The sequence below is a fragment of the Boeremia exigua genome (genome assembly GCF_020726555.1).
Source record: "Boeremia exigua strain MPI-SDFR-AT-0100 chromosome Unknown C7974scaffold_8, whole genome shotgun sequence".
Lineage (NCBI taxonomy): Eukaryota > Fungi > Ascomycota > Dothideomycetes > Pleosporales > Didymellaceae > Boeremia > Boeremia exigua.
Window position 1 is genome coordinate 1,244,964 of NW_025763525.1, and position 27,991 is coordinate 1,272,954.

At 52.4% G+C, this 27,991-nt stretch overlaps 12 protein-coding genes across 12 annotated transcripts; 7 read left to right on the forward strand and 5 right to left on the reverse strand.

The window, feature by feature from the left end:
* The first annotated feature begins 800 nt into the window (after positions 1 to 800).
* On the forward strand, positions 801 to 1,410 carry C7974DRAFT_397819 (uncharacterized protein). The gene has a single exon (XM_046142246.1). The coding sequence runs from the start codon at positions 834 to 836 to the stop codon at positions 1,272 to 1,274; it is 441 nt and encodes a 146-aa protein (XP_045995572.1). The 5' UTR covers positions 801 to 833; the 3' UTR covers positions 1,275 to 1,410.
* A 377-nt stretch (positions 1,411 to 1,787) lies between these two features.
* C7974DRAFT_314976 (glucoamylase/glucan 1,4-alpha-glucosidase-like protein) lies at positions 1,788 to 3,603 on the reverse strand (the record flags this gene model as incomplete). Its single annotated transcript, XM_046138483.1, has 2 exons — positions 1,788 to 3,322; positions 3,378 to 3,603. 2 exons carry the CDS (start codon positions 3,601 to 3,603, stop codon positions 1,788 to 1,790), a joined length of 1,761 nt encoding a protein of 586 aa, XP_045995573.1.
* Positions 3,604 to 4,072: 469 nt separating this feature from the next.
* C7974DRAFT_217672 (uncharacterized protein) lies at positions 4,073 to 6,520 on the reverse strand. The gene is made up of 3 exons (XM_046137102.1): positions 5,568 to 6,520; positions 4,721 to 5,521; positions 4,073 to 4,672 (listed from the first exon to the last, which is right to left on the reverse strand). The coding sequence occupies exons 1-3, from the start codon at positions 6,368 to 6,370 to the stop codon at positions 4,543 to 4,545; spliced, it is 1,734 nt and encodes a 577-aa protein (XP_045995574.1). The 5' UTR covers positions 6,371 to 6,520; the 3' UTR covers positions 4,073 to 4,542.
* Positions 6,521 to 6,629: 109 nt separating this feature from the next.
* C7974DRAFT_217699 (uncharacterized protein) lies at positions 6,630 to 8,280 on the forward strand. The gene is made up of 3 exons (XM_046137103.1): positions 6,630 to 6,907; positions 6,958 to 7,187; positions 7,235 to 8,280. Exons 1-3 carry the CDS (start codon positions 6,793 to 6,795, stop codon positions 8,105 to 8,107), a joined length of 1,218 nt encoding a protein of 405 aa, XP_045995575.1. The 5' UTR covers positions 6,630 to 6,792; the 3' UTR covers positions 8,108 to 8,280.
* Positions 8,281 to 8,317: 37 nt separating this feature from the next.
* On the reverse strand, positions 8,318 to 9,970 carry C7974DRAFT_315259 (PIG-X; the record flags this gene model as incomplete). The annotated part of the gene is made up of 3 exons (XM_046138503.1): positions 8,318 to 9,120; positions 9,171 to 9,742; positions 9,792 to 9,970. The coding sequence occupies 3 exons, from the start codon at positions 9,968 to 9,970 to the stop codon at positions 8,318 to 8,320; spliced, it is 1,554 nt and encodes a 517-aa protein (XP_045995576.1).
* Positions 9,971 to 10,251: 281 nt separating this feature from the next.
* C7974DRAFT_435211 (transmembrane protein 66 precursor) lies at positions 10,252 to 11,247 on the forward strand (the record flags this gene model as incomplete). Its single annotated transcript, XM_046145042.1, has 2 exons — positions 10,252 to 10,404; positions 10,453 to 11,247. The coding sequence occupies 2 exons, from the start codon at positions 10,252 to 10,254 to the stop codon at positions 11,245 to 11,247; spliced, it is 948 nt and encodes a 315-aa protein (XP_045995577.1).
* A 167-nt stretch (positions 11,248 to 11,414) lies between these two features.
* C7974DRAFT_377795 (uncharacterized protein) lies at positions 11,415 to 13,138 on the reverse strand (the record flags this gene model as incomplete). The annotated part of the gene is made up of 3 exons (XM_046140378.1): positions 11,415 to 12,620; positions 12,671 to 12,815; positions 13,131 to 13,138. 3 exons carry the CDS (start codon positions 13,136 to 13,138, stop codon positions 11,415 to 11,417), a joined length of 1,359 nt encoding a protein of 452 aa, XP_045995578.1.
* Positions 13,139 to 14,123: 985 nt separating this feature from the next.
* On the forward strand, positions 14,124 to 16,617 carry C7974DRAFT_217750 (sensor histidine kinase-like protein/response regulator Fos-1). The gene has a single exon (XM_046137104.1). It carries the CDS (start codon positions 14,480 to 14,482, stop codon positions 16,580 to 16,582), a length of 2,103 nt encoding a protein of 700 aa, XP_045995579.1. The 5' UTR covers positions 14,124 to 14,479; the 3' UTR covers positions 16,583 to 16,617.
* An 897-nt stretch (positions 16,618 to 17,514) lies between these two features.
* On the forward strand, positions 17,515 to 19,712 carry C7974DRAFT_377797 (uncharacterized protein; the record flags this gene model as incomplete). Its single annotated transcript, XM_046140379.1, has 4 exons — positions 17,515 to 17,903; positions 17,949 to 18,164; positions 18,211 to 19,278; positions 19,328 to 19,712. 4 exons carry the CDS (start codon positions 17,515 to 17,517, stop codon positions 19,710 to 19,712), a joined length of 2,058 nt encoding a protein of 685 aa, XP_045995580.1.
* A 1,946-nt stretch (positions 19,713 to 21,658) lies between these two features.
* On the forward strand, positions 21,659 to 23,189 carry C7974DRAFT_397829 (uncharacterized protein). The gene is made up of 2 exons (XM_046142247.1): positions 21,659 to 22,034; positions 22,099 to 23,189. The coding sequence occupies exons 1-2, from the start codon at positions 21,686 to 21,688 to the stop codon at positions 22,965 to 22,967; spliced, it is 1,218 nt and encodes a 405-aa protein (XP_045995581.1). The 5' UTR covers positions 21,659 to 21,685; the 3' UTR covers positions 22,968 to 23,189.
* Positions 23,190 to 23,522: 333 nt separating this feature from the next.
* C7974DRAFT_473554 (uncharacterized protein) lies at positions 23,523 to 24,571 on the forward strand. The gene is made up of 4 exons (XM_046146565.1): positions 23,523 to 23,859; positions 23,920 to 24,052; positions 24,145 to 24,232; positions 24,280 to 24,571. The coding sequence occupies exons 1-4, from the start codon at positions 23,578 to 23,580 to the stop codon at positions 24,356 to 24,358; spliced, it is 582 nt and encodes a 193-aa protein (XP_045995582.1). The 5' UTR covers positions 23,523 to 23,577; the 3' UTR covers positions 24,359 to 24,571.
* On the reverse strand, positions 24,572 to 27,631 carry C7974DRAFT_339272 (cap binding protein). The gene is made up of 4 exons (XM_046139242.1): positions 27,324 to 27,631; positions 27,034 to 27,271; positions 25,806 to 26,981; positions 24,572 to 25,758 (listed from the first exon to the last, which is right to left on the reverse strand). The coding sequence occupies exons 1-4, from the start codon at positions 27,412 to 27,414 to the stop codon at positions 24,720 to 24,722; spliced, it is 2,544 nt and encodes an 847-aa protein (XP_045995583.1). The 5' UTR covers positions 27,415 to 27,631; the 3' UTR covers positions 24,572 to 24,719.
* Positions 27,632 to 27,991: the final 360 nt, after the last annotated feature.

Genomic DNA, 27,991 nt, shown 5'->3' on the forward strand with positions numbered 1-27,991 from the left:
GGATTAATTCAATCACCAGGAAGCTGCTCCATTGGTGCAGATACGCTTGAGTGGAGGTATCCAGTCGTAATTCAGAAGCCTATTGGCTGTCTCATGGATGTACCTGAGTGAAGTAGTTCTGTGGCGGTAACGAGACCCAGGGTAAAGGTCGTGACCCAAGGTTCGCGGTGAAAGCACGGGCCACTGTCAATATAATTCGCATTTGCTCTCAGTTTGACTCTCATCCATCACCAAAGTGAAAGACACTGTAGAGTCTACTACAAATATCCGTCGATAGCATCGCAACGTTGAAAGAACTTCCACTAAACGCTCACACAACTCTCAGCTGGAGCTACCCAACGCTAGTCCAAAACATGTCACTTGCGCAACTACCACAAGCCAGCAGCTCTCGTACAATACGAGAGAAAACTTCTGCTCCCACAGAAATCCTGGCACCCGTTGTATTACAATACGAGAAGTACCAGGACACGATGCCCGTCAACTCGAATGAAGAGAACGAGCACGCTACAACCATAACGGGAGTGAAACACTACCGACATATGTACAACCAGAGGGGACTCTTTTCCAAGCCAACACTCGACCACATTGACCACGCTGCGCTCTCACGCCTACAATCCTCGACAGACACTCCCTCTCCGCCTCCCGCGCCGGCGCAAAACGCACTCCCAGCCGCACCCTCACCACCCTCATCTGCAGCCTCCTACACCTCCCCAATATACACAGGAACCACCTGCAACCCAGCTGTCTTCCTCGCCATCCTGCAAATCGCGCGCCTCAACCTCCCCACCCTCAATCTCGTATCCGCTCTCAACCACATCCCGAACATTGGGCCCATGGACGCGGTCCCCGTGCTGCGCCCCGCGGCAACCGAAAACCTCGCGCCGCAGCCTTTTCTCGAGATGCACATGCCGTGGACTGCGTGCGATAGCGACGAAGATATGGGGATTGCGTTTCTACCTCACTTCTACGACGGAGGAGCCAGACACGCGCTGGGGTATTTTAGTATAGTGCAGTGTCCACTGCGGGGGAGGGTTCTGGGCACTGCTTTTCTCACGCCGTGTGTGGAGGAAGATCTGAGGCGGTTTGGATTGGTGGAGTACGTGGGGTCGTTGGAGGGAGTAGAGGCGATGGGGTGGGTTGGGTGTGTGAACGGCAAGTGGTTGGAGAGAGACACAGTGGAGGATTATGCGGAGTGGAAGTTGGTTTTTAGAATTGCAAGTGTGACATGGGAGGGGCGAATAGGATTGTTGAGAGGGGAGCTCGAGGGGTCATGAGAGGTACTCTACATTGTCAGACATCCTTATCAGAACGCGCATACCATGTTAGGCAAAAGTGGTGCGTTAGATCTTCCCATTGAATTGCATGACATGTGCATGAGAGTCAATGATACAATCGGAGAGGTGAATCAGCGGACAACCATATATTCGATGGCAAAACAACCAGCAAGAAGCCCATGGAAGCTTGGTCCGCTCGCCATCAAATATTTGTGCGCTGCTCTGAAGTCAACACGCTTCGACGCTTTGCATGCGAGATATTCTGATCCGCACGTAGTCTCAATCAACAAGACAGCATGAAGGCACCCTCTGATTTTGTCGCAGGCAATAAGACACAGAGCACGACCCCGTCCAAACACTTTTATGATTCACGAGAGATTGGTGACACTGATTGTGACTGCAATATATTGGATTGACTGATATTTTGACCGAACCAAAGATGCACATGTATCAGCCGGAGAACTTTGTCCCGATCCCACCGCGAGAGGCAGCGAACACTCCATGCGCTCCCGCTTACCTCCAGGTATCGCTGACTGTGATGCTGCTACCACATCCAGCCGAAGTGGTAAACCTCCTGTTCGGATCGCTCTCCCACACCACTGCACCGGCTGACGTCTTGCGGATATACTTGTACTCGAACACTGTCGAGGCAGGCAGGTCGATATCAGCAGTCCAGAGTGGATCGCTGCTGGTGTACTTGCTAGCACTGAGTGCTCTCGCGCTGTTCGGGCTCCAGTTACCGAGCTCAGTGAGCTGACCAGTGACGAAGATGTTATCACCGAAAGTGGTAGTTGCACGGACGTTGAATGTGACCTTCGCGTTACAGGCGGGTGTACCAGTGCAAGACGTAGGGGGCACATTGTTGGAAGGCTCGCCCCAAGTCGGGCTGACGACGCCAGCACGGCGCTCGACAGCGGTGAGAAAGGCGGCGTAGGACCAGGTAAGGTCAACTGCTGACAGAGGAGCGCCATTGTTCTTGTCGAACTGCTCGGCGAGACCGCCGTTGGAGGGTGTGTATTTCTGAACGATGGCGATGTAGCCATCGGCGTAAGTCTTGACGGCAGACGTGATTGTTGTGTAAGTCGCCGAGCCCTTGGCGTATGTACCAGCAGCAATTGAAGGCACAAGGTCCCTGAAGAAACCGAGCGAGACCGAGTTGACGGTGATGGAAGCTTGCTTATCCCACTGGTATAGGGCAGAGTATAACTGCTCAGCTGCCGCAAGAGTAGTGAGATACCACGGGTTACCATTGTAGTATACATCCTCAGAGTATCTTCCAACAGCAACGGCCCTGCCCTGAGCAATGCCCCTGTTGATAGCGTATACTGAACGGAAGGAGTCGGTGACAGACTTATGGTTGGCAAGGGCTCGGGCGGAGCAGGGTTGGAAAGTGGCGTCGGTGCACTTGGCATTGGGGTCGAATGTGTGGATGGAAGAGAGGATAGAATTTGCGTCCTTTCCAGTGCGACCGTCGTTTACGTTGATGTTAGAGTCGATGTAGCTACCAGTCCAGAAGCTCTGAGCAAAGCAGAGTACCTGGGGTGCGGCAGCTGCACAGCCACTGCAGGTTTGTCCCAGCCTGGTGGCCAGGGCTGCACCTTCGACGAGCGCGCGGTGAGACGCAGCAAGGGTGAAGTACGAAGAACCATTGACCTCCTCCCAAAGATCAAACCCGGTCTGGTTCCAGTAGCGGACAGTGTAAGCAAGGTCCTTTGCGATGACCGGCCAGACGGTGTTGAGAGCCTGTGTCCTTCCGCCGTTGTCGATCAGCCAGTTCGCGTAGATGGTAAGTGCTGTGGCACGCAGAGGTGGTCCGTCACGCTGGGGACGTCCCCAAGCACCAGTGAATGCGGTGCGGTCTACGTTGAACTTGGGTTCGCCAAGACCGCCTGAGTCTGGGCCTCCAGACGGATTGGAGACACCCTGGAGGTAGGCCTGAGCCGAGACGTAATCATCAAGCTTCTGACGAAGTGATGTGTCGCCAGCAATGAAGCGTTCGACGAGCGCCTTGTAAGTGAGGGCGGCGTCACGTGTCCAAGTGTACCAGTCTGCAGCCTGTCAGCACAGTGAAGTCACAGAATGTATCCTTGGACAGTCACTCACAGTCAGGGTTGGTCCGCGAGGGGCTCGCGACTACGATACCAACCGGAACACCAGGTGCTTTGCTACCGCCTCCACCAATGTTGGCAAGCACGCCATTGATCGAGACTGTCGACTGGGACTTGATGAAAGCATCGATGGTAGTCTGGCGGCCCTCAAGGGGTGTAGCTTGGGAGCCGGAGAGCAAGAGGGCAGCGGGGAGAGCCCGGAGGACTGAAGTGAACAACATGATGCTGTCTGAGGCTGTGAACAGAGCTGGTGAACTTGATGATCATTCCCTTGAGGGCTTTTGATTGTTTATATGCGCGTTTGCGAGGTCGAAGCTCTCGACGATCAATACAAACCTGGTCGTTACTCGTCCAACTGGGATGGACGTCGACAGGCACCAAGCGGCGGGCGCTAACGTAGTCCCATGCTACCACGGAGGCGGGAGGATGCTGAGGGACGTGATTGAAGCAGAGCGGTCCGACGGTGGGCAAATGGGAAACGTCGCCAGCTGAGGCTCATTTAAAGCTGCGGTAGCGTCCGGCTAGACCCTCCAATCAGATCAAGTAGATGCGAACTAAGAAAGATGCATGTGAAGAGAAAGGAAAGACCAAACCCAACGTTGTTCGCTCTGCCCCAGATTTAATCCCGGCCAATTACTGCACGTGGTGTGTGGGGAGCATTTCGCCTTCCTCATTAGGCATTAGCCCCTGCGCTTAGAGTATACACGCATCCTGCGGACCGACATTGTCAATCGACCACACCGTGACGCCACGCCACAAGCAGACACAGGTGCAATACTTCCTTCGTCATGTCGTGATTCGATCTCCTGGCCCTACAGTGACCCCGCTTTGCCTAGTAAATTTGTAGCTACCGACGTGCTCCACGCCGGTGTAATATATCGAGGGCCGACACTGCACCAGCAAGGTTATCGGGGGTATCGGGGTATGTGCAAGAAGAGGAACACCTGCGAGCCGTTCAAGAATTGGACTTGCGTTGTGTGAGCTGAGCTTTAGTCCTGGCTTGACCTTCTGGTCGGACGTGTCTCCGGAGCATCAGTCTTGGTCATCAACGTACAAACCATGAATCGATATCATGACCCATACATTCGTGAAGTCGTTAATTTAGTGCCATAGCCTAAGTGTGAGACATAGTGGCATCGTCTAAGAAAGCACGTAAAAAATCAACATGCTTCCGTTGCCTGAAAGAAGCGAGGGCCCGAGTACCCATAAAACTGTACACTTTCAATGTCGATGTTGCCATCTTCTGAGTCTTTTGGGCTCCACAGCTTGAGTAACACATTTCTACCGGAACTACGCAGAGCGTCAGTGAAGATTCTGAGCTCCGGGGCGCAAACTTACATCGCAGGCTCAAACTTGATCGTAATCTTGGACCTGTTCTTTTTTATGAAGAATCTTGCGTGGGGTGCAAGCACACTTCCTTTCTCCACGTCCTCCACACCAGCGTCAATCAAACTTGGTCTAGAAAGTCGACTCGCACGGATGGGTTCTGTATTATCGAGAATATTTCGATATCGAGGGCCCAGTGAGATTCGACGTGCTCGCATCTCATAGTCATCGGTAAACTGCGCAGTTTCTAACAGTTGGCGGAAGTGGGCACCTGTACCTCGACGGGGCGCCACATCTTCATCATCTTCCTCACTACCGGGCCTCCAGCGGCCCTCTCGCTGAATGCGGTCGGCCATGGTCTCGACGTTGGGATAGTCGTCATTTGAGGACTCCTCTTCCTCGCTGGTCGTGGTGACGTTGAAAGGTGGCGGGGTGGGAGCTGATACGCCAGCCGAGGTTGTATAGTCACAGTCAAAGTCTACTTCCTCGTCACTACCTGGTGGTTCCGAACTTCGCTGGTTGGCTGGATACGCTCGTGCATGGGATTCTTGGTTCAAGCGTTGAGTGCGTAATCGAAGGCGTTCTATCCTTGCTTCAACATCATCCTGTAAACGTCGATGGGAATATTGTCCGATATCTGAATTGTTGAATCCCTCGCGGAGCGAGATTCGCTCAGCGTTGCGAACATATCTACGACGTTCAGGAGAGGGTGAAGCTGACGGCGAATGAGTGCGGTGCTGTAATCGGTATGTAGAGGTGCCAGACAAGAGCTCATCAGCAGACATGGCAACAAACACGAGTCCCTCTTGGACGCTGCAAGTTGTTAGTAGATCATCAACCCACGAACGGGCACACATACGGAGACGTGAATCCACGATCCGGGGCTCGAATGACAAGCTTGTCTAGAGCAAAAGGGGCGTCCTCCATATGCCTTAGTAGGAGATTACATTTGGAGCTCTCGCTACAATATACGCTTTTGTCGTTCTTGAGAACATTATCCACGTGATACATTTTCATGGGATTGTCTCGTTTGATCTGACCGCCATCACAGCTGACGACTTCCATGCGCAAGCGACCAGAGACGACCTGGCCTTTGTAGCCGTATTTGTAGTTCTGATATTCGGGGGTCCTGCTGGACTCGTGATCCAGCTTTCTCCGCTTGGAGCGTCTGTGAGCCATGTCCGGGACACCAGGGCTCGGCTGGCGGTTGGTCATGTTGATCCACTGCTCGAAGTCGGCTACAAAATGAGGCCGCTCGCTGAGCGAGTCGAACGGCTCGAAGGTGGAGTTCAGGAGGGCCTCGCGCTCCTCATCGATTCGTGCCTGGGCGCGCTGGAGGTAGCGCTCGCTGGGCGTGGCTCGCGGACGGTTTGAGTACGCCGTGGGTGGTCTGTTGAGAGATTCGTATGTACCGTCGTCGCTGCCCCGTGGTACACCTTGCAGGCGCTGGAGACGTCGCCGGGTGGCACGACGCCTGGCTTCATGCACGCGGTCCAGCTGGGCTGACGAGCGCTCGGGAGGTTCGTCGGCGAGACGCAGGACATTGCCTGGATTAGGGCGGTCTGCGCGCAGAGGAGACGCCGAGGCGTGCGGGTAGTCGAAGCTGCCGGCCGCAAAGGAGAAGCCGGCCGGTGGAGGTGACGACGTAGGTGGGCGTGGCATCGGTGACGTGTGGCGCAGCGCCCATGAGATGGGGAGGGCAGTCGGAGAAAGTGCGGGGGATCGCGAGGACGCAGTCGGCAGTGTGCAGGGCGTAGAGCGGTGGCGGCAGCGGCGGGTTGTTACTGCAGCGTGTTCGCGGGACAGACGTTGAGGCTGAGACGGTGTTCAACGTCCAGCGAGCACCGCACCGCCAGCCGCCCCACGCGGGGCGCTAGCGAGGACCTGCAGAGCCGCAAAGCTTGGGGTGCGTTCCCGTCCCAGGCATTTCGTCACCGCCCGAGCTCCGTTGGCACCTCCGAACGCGTTTGGCGAGCCGGCGTTGCTTTCACCTTTACCTGGCCTTGTCGCGCAGTCCGCAGCCTTGCTTTGAATGCCGTGACTGCTGCCCTCCATAACACCAGCACCCACCACATCTGCTTAAAATGACGGATTTTGCTACGCCGGCCGGTGGAGCGGCAGTCAATGGCTCCTTCCCAGCGGACGATGCAGCTGGCCAGACGGTCGCTGCCATTGCCGAGTCTGCGAAGATCTCCGCAGGTAACGTCGCCGCAGAAACAGTGCTGGCACCCACCTAACCTCGACCGCAGACGAGATCGCGCTCTACGACCGGCAGATCCGCCTCTGGGGCGTCAAGGCGCAGGAGAAGATCCGCACTGCCAACATCCTCCTCGTCTCCATCAAGGCACTGGCCAACGAGATCGCGAAGAACCTTGTGCTGGCTGGCATCGGCTCCATCACCCTTGCCGACCACGAGAATGTGACCGAGGATGATCTGGGTGCGCAGTTCTTCATCAGCGACACCGACGTAGGCAAGAACGTATGGTTGTCCTCCGATTCCTCCATATGCATGCTGACAATCTACAGCGTGCCGAGGCTGCGGCACCGCAAGTCCAAAAGCTGAACCCTCGCGTCAAAGTCCACACCTACACGAACCCCATCTACACCGAGACAGACGCCAGCTTCTACTCCAAGTTCGATGTCATCATCGCGACAGACCTCGACTTCAACTCGACCAACACTCTCAACCTCTGTGCGCGCCTCGCGAATCGTCCATTCTACGCTGGCGCATCCCACGGCCTGTACGGGTACATTTTCGCCGACCTGATCAAGCACAAGTTCGTTGTGGAGCGCGACCTCGGCAACAAGATAACACAAGTGGGCCCCGAGAGCTCGACGCGCAGCATCCTCGAGTCTTCGTCGAAGAAGGAGAATGGCAAGTCGGTGGAGACGGTCACGAAGCAAGAGATCTACTCGCCGATCATGGCCATTAAGGACTCGCCTCTGCCCCCTGAGCTTTCAGGCAACATGCGCAGGCTGAAGAAGGTGCATCCTTTGCTTACCTGCGTGCGCGCATTGTGGGAGTACCAGTTCAAGGCGCACGGTGTCTTCCCCTCGCACGACCCACAGCAGTTGCAGCTGTTCACCATGATGGCTACCGAGAAGCACAAGCTGCACCTGTTGCCTTCGAACACTCTCACCGCAGAGTTCCTCCGCAGCTTCCTGCAGAACGTGGGCAGTGAGATTGCGCCCGTCACCGCATTCCTGGGCGGTCAACTCGCGCAAGATGTTATCAACGTGCTGGGACAGCGGGAACAGCCTATCCAGAACTTGATGCTTTTCGACGGGGAGGAGTGCGCTGGGCCCGTGTACGCGCTGCACCCTATCTTTGCCGACAACCCGATCACAGCTCTTCCGTCGATCCCGATGCCTGTTGAGGCGATTGCGATTGATGACTAGACAACGCAAAGGTCAAGCAACAAGTTGGATGCAATATGAGATACAGTCTCACGGAAATGAAGGAGGCAGGCGAGGACCTACGATACCCAACAGCTAGTCTGGCAGTAGCCAGTAGCGTTTTGCAATGCATAAATTTCCATTCAAGAACCACCGCTCTTTTTCATGCGTAAAATTCTTGCTATGCTAACAGCAGGCATCACCGCTCCACATTCACTGCTTCTTCTTCTCAGCCTCCTCTTTGGTCCCTCCGATCCTGCCAAACAACACCCAACATAGCCCCAGAAACGCGACCAACACAATCCCCACAGTCCCGCCCTCCACCCACCCAACCTGCCGCGTATCCAACACAGGCACGTCAATTGTCTCCACCAGTCTCTTCAACGCCCCATCTGCCCCTCTCTCGCTCACAGGCTGCACATGCATGAACCTCGTCTTCGGCCCAAACAGCGCCTCGTACCCCAAATGTCTGCGGTCAAACGGATTAAGCGGGTGCTTCTCGCCCTCATCAGCGCGACACGCCCAGAACACAACAGGCCAGGGGACATGCAACGTATCGTGCGAGGCAGGCGCTGCAGGGCTGTAGCGCAGATGCAGCGGGATACTGACAGTCCAGTCTGGCGTGCTGGCATCAGCGGGCGGCGTCGCGAGCTCGAAGAGCGATGACGAGCCCCATTGTGGGATCACCCAGTCTGGGGCTTCGAGGTCGGTGGCGCCGGATAGGCTGCGCAGCGCAAGAAGGTTCTTGGAGGCGAGGAAGAGGGCGTCGGAGAACTGATGTTTATCGATGAAGAGCGCCGAGGGGAGCGTGAGGTGCGTGTGTAGTTTACATGTTGGGTCTGGAGCCGTGAGGTGCTCTGTTGGGAAGGTGAGGGTCAGAGTGGGATGCAGACCTGTGGGGCGATTGATGGAGGTTCTAAATCTGAGTGGTGAAGGTTTGGGGGTTGTGTTGGGGTTGAAAGGGTCAGCGGTCAGGATCGGATAGTGGCGTGCTGGCGTTTGGAAGCGTGTGGGTTCTAGTGTTATGTCAGTGATGGTTTGTGATTATGGTGGTGTCGTGTAGTACTTGGCTTGTCGTCACGGCCGAGCACGGTCAGAAAACCGCCAAATTGGTAGTCCTCTGGGTCAGTGTTAGACTCGTGGGATAGGACGCCAATCTCGACTGTCGAATCGTCTTCAGGGACTGCAAATTGATCTGTCCACCCTATCCTTGGTCCACTCGACCAAACAGCTGTGCAGATTACGGCTTGAGATATAGCGTCATAATCGATGTCAACATAAGCAGGCGTTGACATCTCCCCAGTCATTCTCTGAAACCACACTGCTATCTCAGATGCAGACCAGTCATCTTCTGTGAATGGCGAGTAGTACTCTAAGGCTGTGGACATTGTGAAACGCTCAGAGAGCATCGGCATCTTGATCGCTGTTTCGTTTGATGTCGTGCACTTGAAGCGTCTGTCAACACTGTGAAATACCGATCGAACATCATGGCAGAGATCCGGGTCCTTCGCTTCTGTGGATGGCGTGAAGAAGATGTGTAGACCTGGCGACACGCGTGATGTGAATGGAACAGCCGCTAATTCGGGGATGTCTGGCGCCCAACGAACATGCAGCTCATGCCATTTCTTCAGCACTTCACTGACATTTGTCAGCCACTGGAATCTATTGCGGAATCTGGGACAATTACATATCGATTGGTGCTTCCGAAAGTTCGTCGAGACCAAGTGTGATACGGTGTTCTTTTGCAGCTCTGACGCGTGTCAAGGTAAAAGTATCGCTTTTGCCGTTGCTTCCCTTTTGGACATCAATCTGCTCGGGATTGAATGACTCTGGGTCCGTCACGACATATGTTATCCGTTGCTTCATGGTTGCTGTGTGTTGAGATCGCGCGTGATGGAGCTCGATGTTCACATGCAGGGTGGCTCGGCTGCGACTGCCCCTCGATTACAACTGCACCCTAAACCCTTCGACAGGTGACATCATTGCGCTAAGGAGCCTCGGTGCCCTTTCACGGCGAAGTCTGGATCGCTGCCTATGCCAACGCCATCTTCAACACCGTGTCCTCACGCGTTTTGCCACTGCATGGGCTCACATACCCTTCTACATTCTTAACACATACAGTGTGCATTTCCCACTCTCGCGACATCATGCGTGTTCTCAGTCTTCTATATGCAGCGCTGCTGAGCGCATGTGGCGCACAAGCGCTGCGCTCAGACAAGGTCAAGCTCTCCAATATCCAGAGCCTCACACTGCGCAAGGGACTCGATACTTCGCATCGTCGCGTCTCTGCTGTACCTCAGGTATGCCGGAATTCGATTCTGCAAGGGCGCGTGCTAACACCTTGCTAGCTTTCATGCATAGGCGGCAACGCTAAAGGCCTCTACGATGTCGACGTAATGCGTTGCAAGAACTCCGGTGCCGATTATGACTCCGAAAATATACAATGGACGTGCACTGCTTCGCTACCCGAAGAGTTCAAGTTGGGCTCCACAGACGTTTTCTGTGAAGGCTACGACTACCCAGAAGACCCTTACATTCTGAAAGGAAGCTGTGGCGTTGAATACAGACTGGTCTTGACAGATAAGGGTCACGAGAGATATGGCAAAGGAAATGGGGACCACTGGTGGGGAGGAGACGACGAGGGCCGTGGCAGAGACGGACCGAAAACACTAGGCGAAAAGGTCGCGGCAGCACTCTTCTGGATGGTCTTCATTGGTGTTGCGGGTTGGATAGTGTTCAACATTATTCGTCAGTGGGGTCAAGGCCCTGCAGGTGCCGCAGGCGCCGCCGGTAATCGACCCGGCTGGGGAGGCGGTGGTGGAGGCTGGGGTGGAAACGACGACAACGACGACCCACCTCCCCCTTATGACTACCAAGGACAGCCGGGCAAAGGCTCATACGGCACAAACCAACCTCAAGGATGGAGGCCCGGTCCATGGTCCGCTGCACTAGGTGGAGCTGCAGCTGGATACGCAGCGGGGCGCATGGGGAACAGGGGCAACCAGACCAACAGCGGTTGGGGCAGTAACAACGGTGGATGGAATAATGGAGAGGGCAGCTCGAGGTCGTCTTCTGGATCCGGAGCCAGCTTCTCTAACACAAGGCATGAAAGCACAGGCTTTGGCTCGACCTCGAGGAGATAGACACTCGTGGAAACACAACTTTCACTTGGCTCAAAATGATACCCTACTTTTTTCATTCATCGATACCGCCAGCACATACTTGAAGCCATCACACTTGCGTGGCAGTTTCAAATATCTACGATCCAAGCGAATGCCGCTTGGTGCTTGTGAGTCCCAACCTGAAACGTTCAAACATCCCTCTGAGCTCCAGCTCTCCACGGAATGTCTTCCCTCTCGATTTTCACACATGTTAGCCATCCCACTTTGTTTTCTTCCACATCCAAGCTCAACTCGTTCCTCGCAAGATTCTCCACGAACCTACTCGCGAATTCCTTCAGAAGCCCTAGATCCTCGTCCAGCGTATCAACCGCACTCGGCATGACCCGCTGCATCATCCTCCTTACCTCCTCGTACACCATGTAGCGACTCCCGCCCGCCCTGATCTTCCTGAAAAACTCGCCTCTCTTGATCGAAGGCTCCAAGGCGTCGTGTTGGCGCAGCGCGTTCGTCAGCGTGTCCCGAAACAGCTGCACAACGAACCAGGTATCAAATTCGGAGTTCACGTCGCACCTGAAAGGCACTTTTCTTTCTGTACGTGTGATCGTGAGGAGGAGAAGTTGGCGCTCGACCTCGAGTACCTCGGTATCCAGCGCCTCCGACTTCTTCACAATGAGGCGCTGGATCTCTTCGGCGAGAAACGTGTGGCAAGTTGGCCCAGGCCGGTGCGGGTAGGCGCCAACGAGATGGATCAGCGATTCGGTGTAGATGAAATCGTTCTCGAGCGCGATGGAGAGGAGCAGGTAGCGCGTGGGATCTCTGAAGATGGCTTTGTACAGGAGTTGCCGGTATTGGAGGAGCGCGTTGCCTATGTGGGGGGAGATGAGGTGGGTGCATCCGAGGTTTGTCGCGACTCTGACAAGTTCTTCTGCTTCGAATGTGGCTCGTGTGATGTTAGTGGTTGTAATGTTTGGCGGAATGCTGTAGAATGACCCCAAAACCTGGTCGTAAGTTCGGATGGCAGCTTCACGCATTGTGTCTTCGATCTCGCTCTCAATCTTGATGCTGAAGGTATTTAGACGGGTACCGTCAGACCTTCCTGAGGTGACATCTAGTTCTTCTTTGGCCGTTCGAGGAGTCAGTCGCACCTGTTCATCGAGTATGTCAATGGTGTATTCGCAACGCTCCGTTGCTGAGGCACGTTGCTCTTGGATAGATCTCGCGAACCAGGTAGAGTGTCTAGTAAGAATATCACTGTGAAGCTGCCACTGCTTGTGAGGTTCAGTCAGGTACGTGCGTATCGTGACGTCGCCTGCAGAGAAATTTGGGAATGAGTCTGTGGATGTGACATGGCAAGATGTCGGGAAATGTAGTTCATGTGCTGTAGGCTGGACAACCTATGTTACGTCAGTCATTGTCTTTCTCTGGTACAGTGTGTGATTTCTACCGTCTTTCCGATTGAATGCGAAATCGGACCTGGCAGACTGGAGGCAGTCATGCGTTGAGCTGCGGGTCGATTGAGCGTTAGACTGATGCTCGACATTGTGCCCTCTAAACACGATTGATACGCCAGCAGTTCTTTCGCAGATGAACTAGGTTTATTTAGTGTAGCTTCAGTGCTCGCAGAGTCGGATGCTGTGAATGTGCAGGGAGATGAGTTGAATATTGAGGCTGTATCACAAGGTGATTAGAGTTCAGTCGTTTCCTTGGTGTGGACAGCTCTGTCGGTGTTTATGTTGGAGGCTTTGACGAGTTCTGGATACCTTTACCTACACGTGCACTTGCGCCGCTGGTGAACAAGATCTCCTAGAAGTCAAGTGATTGAAAGTACAAGTGAAAGAAGCTCGCCGCTCTTGAGACTTCCATGCATACTTGCTAGATGGCAAGCTGAGCTGACTGAGACGTACTGACACATGCTAGAGAGCAGAACATCCAATGACCTTGCCGCTCACACACAGATTCGATCTATAAACTCTGTCTCAGCTGCACTAGCGAAGAGAAGTTTTCCTGGCTCTCGATCGTATAGATTCTCACCAAGATGACGAGCACCTGTATGGACTGGCAATGGCGTACCACACTCTATATACATCAAACCGTGTTTAAGATGTATTTCTATGCCTAGAGTATCCTTTGATGAAGATGAAATTTCGACCACAGATGGTGATGGTGGTGGCGCATTACATCGCTGCCGTGAAGGGATCGAAGAATTTTGCCGTGGCCTTCTTCGCCCTCTCAAGGCCAGTACGAGCACCGTTCACAGCTGCTTACTAGCAATTGCCTCTTCCATCGATCACCCTGCTACGTGGTATGGTTTCCCATTCGGGCTACCAGGTGGTAGGACCTCCGGAGTTGGGTTGTGCAGGCTTTGTAAAATGAGAAACGCCACTTAGAAGGTTACAACGTTTTTTGTTACTTGACCAAGATACCCTCGGATTGATTCAAGACCTCCAGGCTGTATTGTGTCCATCCATACTCGATAGGGCATTCCCCTGTGTCCCACTTTTTCGGCATAGCTTACTTAGACCACAAATTATGAATGCCAGTGACCGAGTGATCAGCCTTCGACTTATCGGGAAGAGAATCGCAGTCAGAGGAATTGTATGGAACAACGGGGTTGTCGCTGGCTGCAGAACATTCCTCGTGTCTCGGGCTCACCCGCTGCGTTAGTGCTAGCACATGATGAGGCAGGTCTAGACAATAGTGGAATCCTTTAAGTGTTCTAGATGTCTGCCGTAGTTTCATACGCGATGCGAGACGAAACTTATTCGTTGATGTCCCCATAAATGGCTTGCGGCTATTGGCATGAAAGCCCGGGTACGCGAATAAAATGACATGATTATCGCGTCAGTGGCTTGTCGAGATGTGATTGAAGAAGACGAAGCAGTAAGATAGATCAACAATCCTGTCAAGACTCCTTCTTATTAATACGTATGTGCTTAAACGGTGATATTCAATTGTTGTTCCGCGGCTTATGGGCTGTGATAAGGATGAGTTAGCTCCTGGAAAAGTGCAGTACTCGGCAATGGCGACGGCGCACAGGCCAGTGTGACCTCTTTAGTGCCACCGCACGCAACACAGGCCTTCTCCTGCGAGTGAAGGGTGCGCCTAGGATGGGGGGTCGCGGGACAAAAGGTGGTCAGACCCTGGCCCACGAGGTTCTGATGCGATCCTCGTACGATTCATTTCTGGAACTTTCCTTCTTTGACGTCTTATCCTGCGGAATTAGCATAGCCTGGCGGCTCTCGACTGTGTCAAGATGACAGGCGTCGCCGCCGCAACCCTGAATGCAATTCGGCCAAAGTCACCGGCCTTTTCTACACTTGTCGATCTCCCGCGGCAACCAAAACGACCCGACAGTGTCTGCGATGCCAGTAGCGCCGAGTTTGATATATTCCGGCTTACGCCTGTGCCTACGCTCATACTGAATGCCACGCGCACAATCGTTCAGGTATCCGACAGCCTTGTTGTGACAGCGCCAGGAATCACTCGCGAAGATCTCGTAGGATGGCATGCAGATGACGTTTTCGACCGGGCAGAGCGAACTTTGGACTGTCCAGTGCTCGCCTCGGCCCGCGAAGCATTCCCAACCGCTACGACAGCTGGATTACCAACTCGACTGGACCACACAACCGATGCGCAACAAACCTGGAGGACTCGTGTGGTGCCAATCTACCGCAATGACAGTCTTCATTGCACACAGCTCGAGTTCCACGATGTCACCGAGGAGTACAGGAAGAAACTAGAGTATGAGGAACGTTTGTACTCCGCCGAGACTTTTCGCATCCTCGTAGAGACTGTTAAAGACTATGCCATATTCATGCTCGACCCAAATGGAAACGTTGCGACATGGAATGCTGGTGCTCAAGCTTTTAAAGGATACACAAAATCAGAAATTGTCGGTCAACATTTCTCCAAGTTCTACAGCGAAGAAGATCTTGCCTCTGATAAGCCAGGGAGAGGACTTCGAGTTGCTCTTCGCACTGGTCGTTGCGAGGATGAAGGGTGGCGTTACCGAAAAGATGGTTCGCGATTCTGGGCAAATGTTATCATCTCTCCTATCTTCAGAGATGGTGCCCTCCTTGGTTTCTCAAAAGTCACTCGCGATTTGACAGATCGAAGAAACGCAGAGCAACAACTCATCAGCGCTTACGAGGAGGCATCAAGATTGAAGTCTGAATTTCTCGCCAACATGTCCCATGAAATACGGACCCCTATGCATGGCTTGCTCTCAGCTCTAACACTACTCCTTGATACAAAGCTAGACCCTGATCAACTGGACCTTGCTCACGTCATCAAAGAGTCTGGAGAAGTGCTTCTCCAAGTGATCAACGATATCCTTGACTACAGCAAACTGGCGAATGGCAGTTTCTCAATAAGCCATGACATCATCAACATCGCCGATATCGTACATTCGGTACACCGAGCGCAGCAGAAGTTGTTCGACCAACGGATCAGATTTGAAAGTCGTCTCGATCCTCGGATACCCACAGCCGGAGAAGGGGACAGCCTTCGATATCGTCAGATAATACAGAACCTAGTTTCCAACGCTGCGAAGTTCACCGAAGAGGGCTGCGTGTGTATTAACGCTAGTCTCGAGAGCGAGGATGAAGAGAATTCCGTTATCCGGACCGAAGTTGTAGATACTGGAATTGGAGTGCCGGAAGCCTCTGTAGACGCCCTCTTTACACCGTTCACCCAATTCGATAACTCTGCCACCAAGAGATACAAAGGCACAGGTCTAGGGCTCAGTATCTGCAAAAGCCTTGCTGAGCTCATGGGTGGTGAGATCGGTTTTCACCCTAATTCTGGGGGTGATGGTAGCGTTTTCTGGTTTACCATCAAACTCAAGAAGGTCAAACAGTTTCACATCATTGAGACTCCGGGGATCGAACTGGACGCCCTGCAGATTCCTTTGCCAACCGTGGTCGATCAGATGGAAGAAATGAAAGATGTCGCTGTCAAAAAGCGCCTGTTACTTGCTGAAGACAATTTCATCAATCGAAAGGTTATGCTTCGGATACTGGCTGGTCTTGGCTTTCCAGTCATTGATGTCGCTGTTAACGGGAAAGAAGCTGTCGCGAAGACGATACATGCAGCAGATGATAGGCACACGTCAGTACCTTACGATCTCATCCTCATGGATATCAACATGCCAGTGCAAGATGGTGTCTCAGCCACACAGGAGTTGAGGAATAAAGGCTTTCAAATACCGATTGTCGCAATGACTGCAAACGCACTAAAGGGTCAAGCTGACGCATATATTGCCAAAGGAATGACTGGTTATGTCGCGAAACCTGTGGACCGAAAGCTTCTGGTCAAGATTCTTTTAAAATGCTTCAAAGAGTCGTCCACCGAGTAAAGCTGGCCGCTTCTTATATTCCAGCTCACAGCCACTATTACCACTTGTGGCCATCACTGGGGTATGAAATCATGAGAGAAAACACTGCAACACGGTGCGAGTAACACCGCGCTGTGGTGTTTTTTTTTTTTCACAGAAGAAAGACAGCGTTAGGTGAAACACACCGCAAAACAGGAACCTAACCTCAGTTGCGGGGTTTAAAACACTGAAGAATGTTCCTTTTCGTGAAAGAAAACACCGGATGTGTACTTCAGTGCAGCTTATGCGAACTGCTCGGCCTTGACAAGGATCTTGATGGTCACAACTCAAATCACAGCATTGTGCAATCATGAGCCGAAAGCGGCCCTCGTTTCCGCGAGGCATGCGATGATAGGCCATGGTTATATTATTGGATTATGTTCTGTCCAGGATAAGCGAACGATTGCGAACGGGATGTGGAACCAGATCGTGTTTCCGTTCGTGGCGGTGGCTCTGCACCCCTGCCAATCGCCAGCCCTAAAGTCCGTACCCGCCTTCTCGAGGTCTCTCCGCGCAGTTATCGTCTGAAACCTGCATTCAAATATCTTGGGTATGGTCCTAGAGATCTGGCATGGGCCGTAGTGGGCAAGAGTCAGGTAGAGTAAGTATAAATTTCAAAGCTACTTGCTCGTCCAAAACACAGTCGCGTAACGCCTTTTCAATCAAACCCCGCACACGCTGTAAGCGTCTGTTCCTCCAATGTATGTGTGCATGAACGCCATTATGCTTGGCGTACCGTTGTCGTTGCCTGCTCGAACCGCAGCGGTTCGCAAAGTCGCAAAGTCAGCCTTGTGGACTACACTATAAATCAGTTATCTGGTGGAGATCAGCTGTACATACGCTCATCATGAGATTCTTCTCTTGCGGCTTTACACACAACGATGGAAGCTGATTCTCGCGAGCTGACATCCCCAATGGCTGAGCCTGGCAAACTGCAGGGCAGTGCGATAAACGTGACACACATAAGTCCCCCACCACCAGCATTGCATGTCACGTTGAATGCTTCTATCATTTCAGGAGAACGAGAACCGGGTTGTAGTGATGCTACAACTAGAACTCTGCCATCACCTGCTCACCATGCAGTGTCCGTTCAATCGACTCCGATCATCACACCACTGCTCGAGCAACATGAAACATACACATCAGTATGGAACCGAAGGTACATACACAAGTGGCGATCTCCCTTCTTGATGGTCCTTTTTTTCGTGCTAGGCGCTGCTGTGAGCATCGCTCATTGCGTGTTCTACCCAAAGCTCAACGGGAAAATCGTCGGAGACTCCTACCAACAGGAAGAAAAGATCAGGTAAGGATGCTGCCAATCGTCAGATTGAATACTCACCTCGATCAGATTTGGCACTGCATGCTCTTTCCTTGCCCAAATCTGTTTAGGGGCCAGCGTCTGGACTGTGTACACCCAATGGCTTTGGCGGACAGTGAAGCGGAAAGAGATGACCATTGAAGCATGGAACGCCGCTTTCAGCGCCGATACTTCTGTTTTGTCTTTGTTGAATTGGGAAATGCTGTGCAAGCTTCGTGTCGGTAGTGTGTTGGCGTTCTTTGCATGGTTAGTTGTATCCATCATATGTCTTCATGCGCTGACGGGTTGGTAGGAGTCTGCTCTTGCCTCCCTTCTTCACTCCAGCGACACTTTTCATCTACGAAAGTACTGCTGTGATGGAGATTATCGCAGCTATGCCGTACCCAAATATTGCACTCGGAACGACGGCCCACCGGTATTCTTACTCACCACCTGTTCGTCGAGGAACTCGGCAATACATCGATGATCAGAGTCGAGTATTTACTGGCCCAAGAACTCAACTGAGTCTGGTCTCTACGGCGGCTTCTTCGTTTGGGGAAATCCTTCCTGCCGACCTACCATACAACAACTCCGCATACTCCGTACAATTCTTTGCCCCGATAATAAAATGCGAAGAGGCAGATCAGAATATGAGCATCAAGATTGACTCATACCTCCAGGAAGGTATGGTCACAACGTGGGGATCTGCAAAGGAAAGTGATAGCGCTTACTTCGGCTTCGTGCCTACATGGAACAGCACCAAAGAACTGTACGCAGTCTGGCATCCCCGACAGCAGACACCCGCAAGTCCCTTGAATCAACTCTGGTTGACTTTCTTGCGGCCGAGAATAGACCATTCTGGTGCAAGAGTCAAAGATCGTCACTACCAGGTCTGTCAACCACACAATGCGTCTTACAATCTGGAGGTTTCTCAGTATCATGGTGTTCAGAACGTGACTGGAAATTACACCACCGGCGAAACCGTTCCATTCCCAACCGACGGCCTCGACATCACATCCAATATGACGCAGCATGCTTACACCGCATTCATGTGGGTGCTTTGCGATCAGCTCGTCGGCAAATTGGCGTGGTACGTTGAATCTAATGCAAGTACAAGTCCTACCCGCGGCGCGAGTCAATTTGGAATCATCGAATCTCCCATATCACGTACCAGCCTCCTCGGAAGCCTCGATCTTGACTCGTTCTTTGAGTTCGATGAAGAAAAAGGTTTGTATCAAGACCAGAACATGTCTCAGGTATACAATTTTAGCGATCAGCGGTTGAAGGATAAAGCTCTTGCGCGAAACCGAACGTTAGACACGCTCATCGAGGAACTGAGTTTCAACACGACCGTCAGTCTCATGCATAACAAATTGTTCACGTAAGAAACCCACGTCGACTGTTCTTGCTAGGATCTGACTGTTTTGTAGCAATCTGACTAATACCACTGTTCGCCTGACCGACGATGTGAACCGCTATTCCTATAAAGCGCGTGGTCTTTTCATCCCTTACGCACTTGCGAACTTCTTCACGTTACTCTGCGTGCTCATCGGCGCATGGTCATATGTATACGATGACGTCCTTCCGGATAAGAAGATACAGGATATTATCTACGCAGCTAGACCCGAACTGAGACATGGCTCAAGGAGATGGAGTGTGGTTGACGTGGATGGTTCGCGTCGCTCGGTAACGATCCAGGTAATCCAAAACGACAGCCGAGTCGGGACTGAGGTGCAAGCGGAAAGGGTGAGTTGGCACAAAATCCAGTGGGGAAGGGCTATGTCGCAGCAAGCAAAAGAGGCGTCTCCCAGCTAAGATCCTCGTTATGGAGGAACCAAATGTGAATATCATGACAATTTGTATTGTTCTCTCCAGCTACTATGATGTGGGTGCGCCACAGAAATACATGACAACTCGGGCAAGGCTTCATGCCGTCCTTGTATTCCGCTCGCAATGTAGGGGCCTAACAAAGCAGATCAGTAATCCACACAGAAGATGCTCAGCTTTAATAGCACAGGAGTTCTTACATCACTATGAGCCAATCCATGGTACTATGGCCTTTTTCCCAATTGTGGCACGGCAGGAGGGTCCCTCAGCGGCGAGCTCGAAGGTGATCGTGCTGGTACTTGCGTGGGTGGTGGCATAGCAGAGTCCCTCGGCGGCGAGCTTGAGGGTGGTTGTGGTCGCACCTGAGGGTCCTGCGAACATGGAGGGTTTGGAACTTCGATCGGCGGGGCTACATGAAATTGTTCAGTGAACATACATTGTAGTCGTGGATGCAACATACTCTGTGTGTCGACGTCACTGTTGCGGTACACTGGAGTGATCTCGTCTGTCTGCGTGCTACTGTCTCGGTACACTGGTGTGGCTGGATAGGACTGTCAGTAATCTCAACGACATCATGCATGTGACATACTCTGTGTGCCGGCGTCATGGTGTGGTCTCCGAGCCACGTGTGCACGAAGTCTCTCTATGAAAGAGTCGTTGTCGGACAAGTCGTCAGGTGGGTCGGAGTTGTTCTCTCGTTCAAACTCGGCTTGCATGGCAAGCGTCTCTTCTTGGTACTTGCGTAGCCAATCTTCCATTCCACCGTCTATGACGTGAAGAGGACAAATTGAGTGAAGAGGACAAGTGAAGTGAGTGAAGGGGATGAATGGAGTGAGTGAAGAGGGAAAGTCGAAGTTCGTGGAAAATATTAGTTTTATGAGGCATGTTAGCTCTTTCTTCATCAGACGAAAGAGGTGCTGGTAGCGAATGTAGAGCAGGCAGCTGTTGCGTTGGGCAGGAGCATCGCGACGCGCCCCACACAAATGAAAGATGCCACCACGCAATGCTATGCCTCATAAGCCTACAATTGTATTGTCGGTGCTCAGGCGTCTACTTTCCACCAAGTTGTTGTATACCTCTTGGCTACGTCTTCTTCAACTTGCTACGAACGGAATTCACCGTGTGCGCCCATTTTGGCACCTGGGCGAAATCGTTGTGCACCTGCGAGTCCGGCGTGCTGAGGGAGACGACTTGGATAGGTTTCGAAGGACCGACTCTCGTGTCATAAGAGTGAGACACGAATATCGAAGGGATGATTCACGTACTGTAGCTGTCAGGTATCTAGGTACCGTAATAATACTGTAATCCTCCAGTGCAAAATCTTGTAGTCTTCTATTAGTTTATCAGCTTGCGAATTTGCTTAGAAGCTACTCTGAAGGCCTCCGATGGAGTCCGGTAATTATGATCTGTAGCTGCAGACACCTTGTTAACTTGCTACATGTTATCAGTTTGTGTAGGAAAAGACACCGCGCAAGATGTCAATAACGGAGGAGCCTCTGCATGCAAATACCCTAGCGCTATATATGTAGCTTTGTTCTGTTTATTTAGGCCCCCAAACTTCTCGCTTCGCCCTCCAGCCACTTCATCTACCCGAGAACTCTGATTCGTTTGAGTTATCAATCTACCTTGGCAGCTGAACGTCAACAACACAACCTCGCTGCACCCCTGCCTTAGGCCCCGCTTTGAAGCTACACCATCATAGCCTGATTATACACGCCAGGTTATTTCGATTGGCAGCCTTGCTACGTGCCGCCTCTAGGTACATGATCGCCACCTGGATCGGCTCCGATGTTTCGCTTTCTAGTTGTGAATGCGAGATACGGCTTCACGAGGCTGGAACCTAGGCTGTAGTAAGTTGACCGGTGTACAGGACTAGTATAGGGCGGGTGACAGCACTGGTACGAGGTTGGCTTCTCAGAGCAAGCAAACCAGGCTAGCCAGCAAGGTAGAAAGTAGTATATATGCGCAGCCTGACCGACGCCCGTGCGGTTACTCATCTGTGTCGTGTTTCTGCTCGGCTTCTAATCCTTCGCATCATGCGAGTCTCACAACTTGTTGCTGCCTCTGCAATCTTCAGTCTTGCTTTAGCGCAGTTTGATGTCAACAAGCGAGAGAATCTCGAGGCGCTCGGGATTGAACGCGGCGATGAAGTCTTCGGCAGCGAGCTTGTCTTCAAGGATTTAGAGCCAGCAGTACTTGTGGAGGCATTCCAAGGAGCAGACAAGAACGAAACACTGTCGCAATTGCAAGATCGCAGCGTGGGACTGTTTGAACGTCAGCAGTGTCAAGCTGGGTACGGCTATTGCTCTGGTAAGCTTTCTTTGAATGTGATTTCTTACAAAAGTCTCCGTACTTGTGCTGATTACGATAATAGCGTTTGGAAGATGCTGTCCCAGCAGCGGCAGGTGCTGCTCCTATGGCTACTGTCTCGAGCCTGACAAGACATGCTGTCCAAACGGCCCCTGCGGAGCTGGGGAGACCTGTTGTGAGAACAGGTGCATTCCTGTCGGCACTCAGTGCTGCAGAGGTGGCAGATACTGCGAGGCTGGAAATATGTGTGTCCTTGTTGAGGGGAGAGGTATACCTGTATGCTGCACCGACTTGCAATGCACGGCGGTGGTGACCGGCGGTACAACTTCTTTTGCAAGGACGACTACGCAAGCTCCTCCGGCACCATCGATCACGGAGCCGCCGCGCACGACGCAAGTCATTGTCGATAGCTTCACAACATACTACTGGACAGTGAGATGGAGGTACTTCAGCTACTACTGGACTATCTTCCAGGCTCGAAGCACAGTGACGTATACGACTATCACCTACACGACCATCTATACAACCACTGCAACCGACGATGGAGATGCTTCAGCCATATTTGCGGAGCTGAGCAGGACTATAACCTTCTCAACGCCTGCAGAAGCGACAACTCTTGCCAGCCTGCTGGATGCGGCGCCGAGTCCAACTGCAACCCCAACAAAAGCTGTTGAGACTGAATTGGGGAGCTCAAAAGCAGCTGAGCCTACATCCCAAGAGATTTCCTTAGACTCACCTGGAGACAACGAGACTTCATCGAGCTCTGCTGTGACCCCGTCGTCGTCGAATACGCGCACCTCGTCAAGAGCAACGTCAAGTTCCAGTACATCATCTACGGTTGGAGGAGGGTCAAGTGCCGCGGGATCGGTTGCTGTACAGATGGGTGTTGTTGTTCTAGTAGCTTTTGGTGGAGTCCTGATGGTTTGGCTTTAGGGTAATCCAAGAACCGAGCGAGTCGCATGATAGTCGTCCAGTCAATTTGATGTTGTGGACCTCGTTCGTTTACGAAGTGGTAGCAATATTGGCCAAGCTGATGCATACTACTCTAGGCTAAGAGAAGACAAGTGCATGTGGAGATATGGATATTACCCGGATCTTTCGCCATTTCTGTGCATCCGGGTATCCGACTCGATTGTGTGCACACCACTACTGCACCCAGGCGCGTCCGACCAGCTACTTGGCGATGATCTTATCAGGGAACTTTCTTGTTGGATTGTATGTCTTGACCGGAGCCATTCAGCAATAATTCCACGGCTTATTGGCTGAGATGAAAATGGAGTAGATCCTACGAAAGCACTAAGTTAGGGAATTTGAATAGATATTAATGCCAACCAAGAGGGTAGGGAGTGCGCGTTGAGCTCTCATGGCTGCATTGGTTCACATGTGTGCTTCAGGCCCACCCTTGGCTGACACGAGAACGTAAAGCACCTTCTCTAACGGGAAAGCCCGCCTAGATATCAGTACAATCTATAAAACTCGAGCATGGAGCTCTTCGTATGTTCTATCCTCCACTATTGTCGGCAACGAACATCAGGATATCAACATGGGATTTTTTCAACGCATCCTTGTTACAGCCGGCGTGCTGAGCCTCGCACTTCACCCCGCCCTGGCTATGCCAGAACCGACTCCAGCCCCGGAGCTGCATACTCTGGAGAAGCGTGCCTGCTCAGCAGACAATTGCCTGCGCGCAGTTCGACGCAATGTCTTGTCGGCTATACCCTTCTGCTCGACGTACACCACTGAAGCGACCGCGACGATTCCCACATGGGCAGCCAATTGCCAGGATAATCCTACCAGAGTCTCCAGCGCGTGTAGTTGCCTTGCGGTAAGCTAAACATATTCGTGGTTTCGACACAGGATATACTAATTTGGATCGCTTTGGCAGACTGCTCCTCTGGTTCAGGTATATGGGCCGACCGACGACACGAGATACACTATCTGGGAGCAAGCCGATAACATCAGGAGCCGTCCCGAGACTTGGGAGGAGGCTCTTGAACAATGTTCGGCGATATGTTTAGGTATGCTTCCTCTACACATTACAATGTACCGTTACTTCGCGAATTAGCTCAACCACGATCAAAACATGGCTAATACATATTGTCTTGTACAGGGTCTGGATCGACTTGTCAGTCCTTCTCTCTCACCATGATGCCAGGATACCTCGAGGCACCTGGTGCGGGCTTAGCTTTGTGTTATTTGTGAGTGCTGCCTCGTGACTTTAAGTCATCGTAGCTAACGATCAAAGTTACATGACGTTGTTCCAACCCGACAAAGTGACGGTCGCATTGAACCATACTAGAAACGTCGTGTTCGAGCGAGTATAAAGTTCGCAGTCTCCCGTGGTCTGGAATCTCTGAATCATCTGCTGAACCTTATCGATACTCTCTGAATCACAGCAAATCGAAATGGTGGCGCTGACAGACGAGCGCCAGGGATTACTCGCAATCAGCAGGACTTTGGAAAGACGGAGCAGCACCTCAGGACTGAATTCAAACGGGCAAACCCTAAATAAACGTTTTTGACTTCAGAATATGATGACTGTTATTGTGTTCGAATTGGATTGCAGTAAGCTAGCCTATCTGACGAATCCGTTCAAGCTCGCCTCTTGTGAACGGCTATAGATCCTTTCAACTCCATACTTAATTTGCACTGACTCATTAACTTTTATCTTCGGGTGGGGAGGATCTAGGCGAGAGACATCTGCGCCTCGGCATCGGTAGCTTCGCCATTTGCACCTTCATCTGGCTCAGCATCAAGGAGCTTGATCCTAGCCTCGACCGCCTGCTCACCGACGACTGACTCCTCGACTTGAGCTTTGCGCAGGAATGTCTGGTGCCAGCGCGTACCCCATGCCTGGATCAGCTGCGCCTCATCCTCAGAGAGAGCACCGCTGGCCTTCTTCTCCATTAAGACATCGGCTGAGCCCTCTGAGACTCCTCGCGTGGAATCTTCAATGTATTTGAAGAGCTCACGAGCGTTGTCGCGATCCTTGGCCAGTGTAGCGTCCACCATCTCGATCTGGTCTGCAGGTAGACCCTTCTGGATACGCGCCGACGCGATCTGGCGGTTGCGATTTGTGACCTTGGCAACTGTATTAGAGACCATCTCGAGGACCCAGCTCTCAGTCAGCGCCTCGCCAGCGCCTAGATGGCTACCAAAGACCCACTGAACGACGGTCATCGGCGCGAGGATGGTGTAGTTGAGAAGGATGTCGATGATCCTGACGGCGACACCGGGCTGATCCTTCCAGTACTCGACTACGCTTGCAACAATCTGGCGTCGGGCAACCTCATTCTGAGAAATCTCCAACAAGCGGTCCTTGCCTCGCTCAATGCAGGAAAGCACATGAGACAATGATTTTGCGCCTAGTCGACAAATCGCTGTAACGAACGCATCCGTTGAAGGAACCAGCACTTCCGTGATGCCGTGCTCAATAGCCTGCTCATGGATTTTGTTGATAGTCGCTTGAACTTCCTCGGGCGGCGCCTTCTTTCTTAGTTGATGCAGCAGTGCCTGACCTTCGGCGGCGTACGGAGTCTCCTGGTTATCGTATTTGAAGTCCGGGCTGTTGTCCTCATCAAGGCGTTCTGGAATAAGCGCATGCATTGGCTCTGGGAGTGTTGACCTGACACGCTTAGCGAAGGAAAGGCGAATCTCCTTGTCAAGTGCGGCAAGGATGAAGGCCTTCTTTGGGTGCAAATTGGTCAGTTCGAGATCCTCGAGCCTAGTCAATAGTCAGTTGAGTTCCTCTAAATATGTGTCGATGCTCACCATTCTGTCCACCTCCATCGGAATTCGAAGTTACTGAGATGGTGCGAGAACCAGTCCAAGAATCGATAGCCCAATTCCAGATCCAGAACAGGTAGACTCTTGTAGATTGTGCGGATAGCACGTCCAAGTGACGGCGCAATTGCCTGAGGTGCGACCTTGCAGCATTGTGTGATCACAGAGTGATAGTACACCAGCTTGTGTTCCGCAGACGGCAGCTTAAACAGTTGCGAGAAAATGGCGTCAATAATCATATCTTCAGACTTGTACTGGGTCTTCTCTCCCGTCAGCTCCTTGAATTTATCAAGCGGTGTTCCGCGCTTGGCAAAAACATCGATTGTCCAGTAACAGTCGACGTCGACAAGAAACTTAGCAACCATCTCACGGTTGAAGTCGAGCTGATTGACTGTATCGACAATGGCGTCACGGATGAGCGAGGAAGCAATGTCCGTCGTTTTGGGGACGGTGTTAGCTTCCTGGTCCGCGAACAGAGAGAAGTAGGCTTCTGGGAAGATAGGTCGAGGGCCGGGGTTGATCAGCGAAGGGATGCTGAAAGTCGGGAACGCATGGGTAGGAGGTGCAGCAGGTAGCGCTTCGGCGTCTTCTTCCTTGACAGACTTGCGCACCGCGTCCGGGTCAAAGTGTGGAATGCAATTAAGCGGGAATCCAGACTCTGCCTCTGTTGTAAGCTGGGCTTGCAAGAGGCCAATAACGCTGTGGTAAGCCATGGGCTTAACATCGTCGTCCCCAACGTATGAATGAATCACACTTTCGATGGGAAGTGCATTGCCGGCCACGATGCCCGTGTTCTTCAACAGCTGCTGAGCCTGGTCGTGAAAACGATCACCGCCAGCGACTACAGCGTAAGGGATGGTAAGGAGAATGATTTTTACGAGCTCGATGCCCACAACGTCATTCTCGTCCTCGCTCTGAAGATCGACAATCTTGTCGAAAAGCTGTCCCAGGAAGCTGAAGATGCCATCATCTTGATATAACGACTGTAAGCACGCGAAGAACCTCAAGAGCAGCTTGAAGTCTTTCCATTCGCCGGCATTGAGCGCCTCCTGGGCGCGATCGCCAACGCGCCTCATAGCTTCGATTGTAATCTCAGGCTTCACATCGTTTCCGTAGAAGGCGACAGCGGCGACGAAAGGGATCTTGAAGGGCTGTTCGACGATACTGGGTCTCTATTAGTGTCGGCCAGGTAAGAGAATTGGAGGAGGCCACTCACAGCTGTACGAATAGGTCGAAAAAGTCAGACCGAAGGCGCTCGTCATCGTAGTGCTCTCCAAAATATGTCGCAATATCAATGGCCTCGTCCTGCGGTAATTTGGTAGAACTTGCGACGTTCAATAACAGGCGTCGCAACTTGGGAAACGGCGGCTCTTCGTAGCGACGGCGGGGAGGGTCTTCTCGGCGGCGTCTTTGGGGACCACGACGGTCATCTCGGTAAGCATTGCTATCATCATCTTTGCAATGTCAGCTCTTGTAACCAAAATAAATATGGAGTGGTGAGCTCACCATCGCGACGACGCTTGTTTCCTCCACCTCTGTAGCTGTCTGTACCACGCCTATCGAAGTCACGCTCTTCTCTCGCGTCGATATCCGCCATTGGTGCAAAAGATCGAGCCGTAGACTTGTGCTCGGAATCTCCAAGCGCAGCGTTCCTGTCTCGAGAAGGACTGTAGTGATCGCGTGTATTACTCACGGCGTTTCGATTGAAGTTGTTAAGACAGATAGAATTATAATAGTCGGGGCGTTGATAGGGAGAGCGGTGTCGCGAGTGTCGACGTCGATGCGCCTTGATCAGTCGCGAAGCAGGAGCTACGTCGAAGCTTTGGAAGTCGCGACGACCAATCCACGCTTGCTCATCGTGGTTAGCCACGTGAGACCGGCCTTGGCGAGGATTATCTACTCCAACGTTTGCAACACCAATGGTCACAGCATCAAGAAAATGCGCAAATTGTTGAGGTATTGCTTCAATGGATGTTGGCAATGGGGCTATCAAGCGCTGTCGGCGTTCAGCAGACATGAACTCGAGGTCTATCTTGAGGTTGAGCAGATCAACTGGAGAAACATTTAATTGCTCCGTGGAGACTGTCAAGGAGCTCAGCTTGGTCCGCTCGGCATCAAATTTCTGTTCGCTACCAGCTGGACTTGAAGCGCTGTATACTTACTGTTCCCGTTAC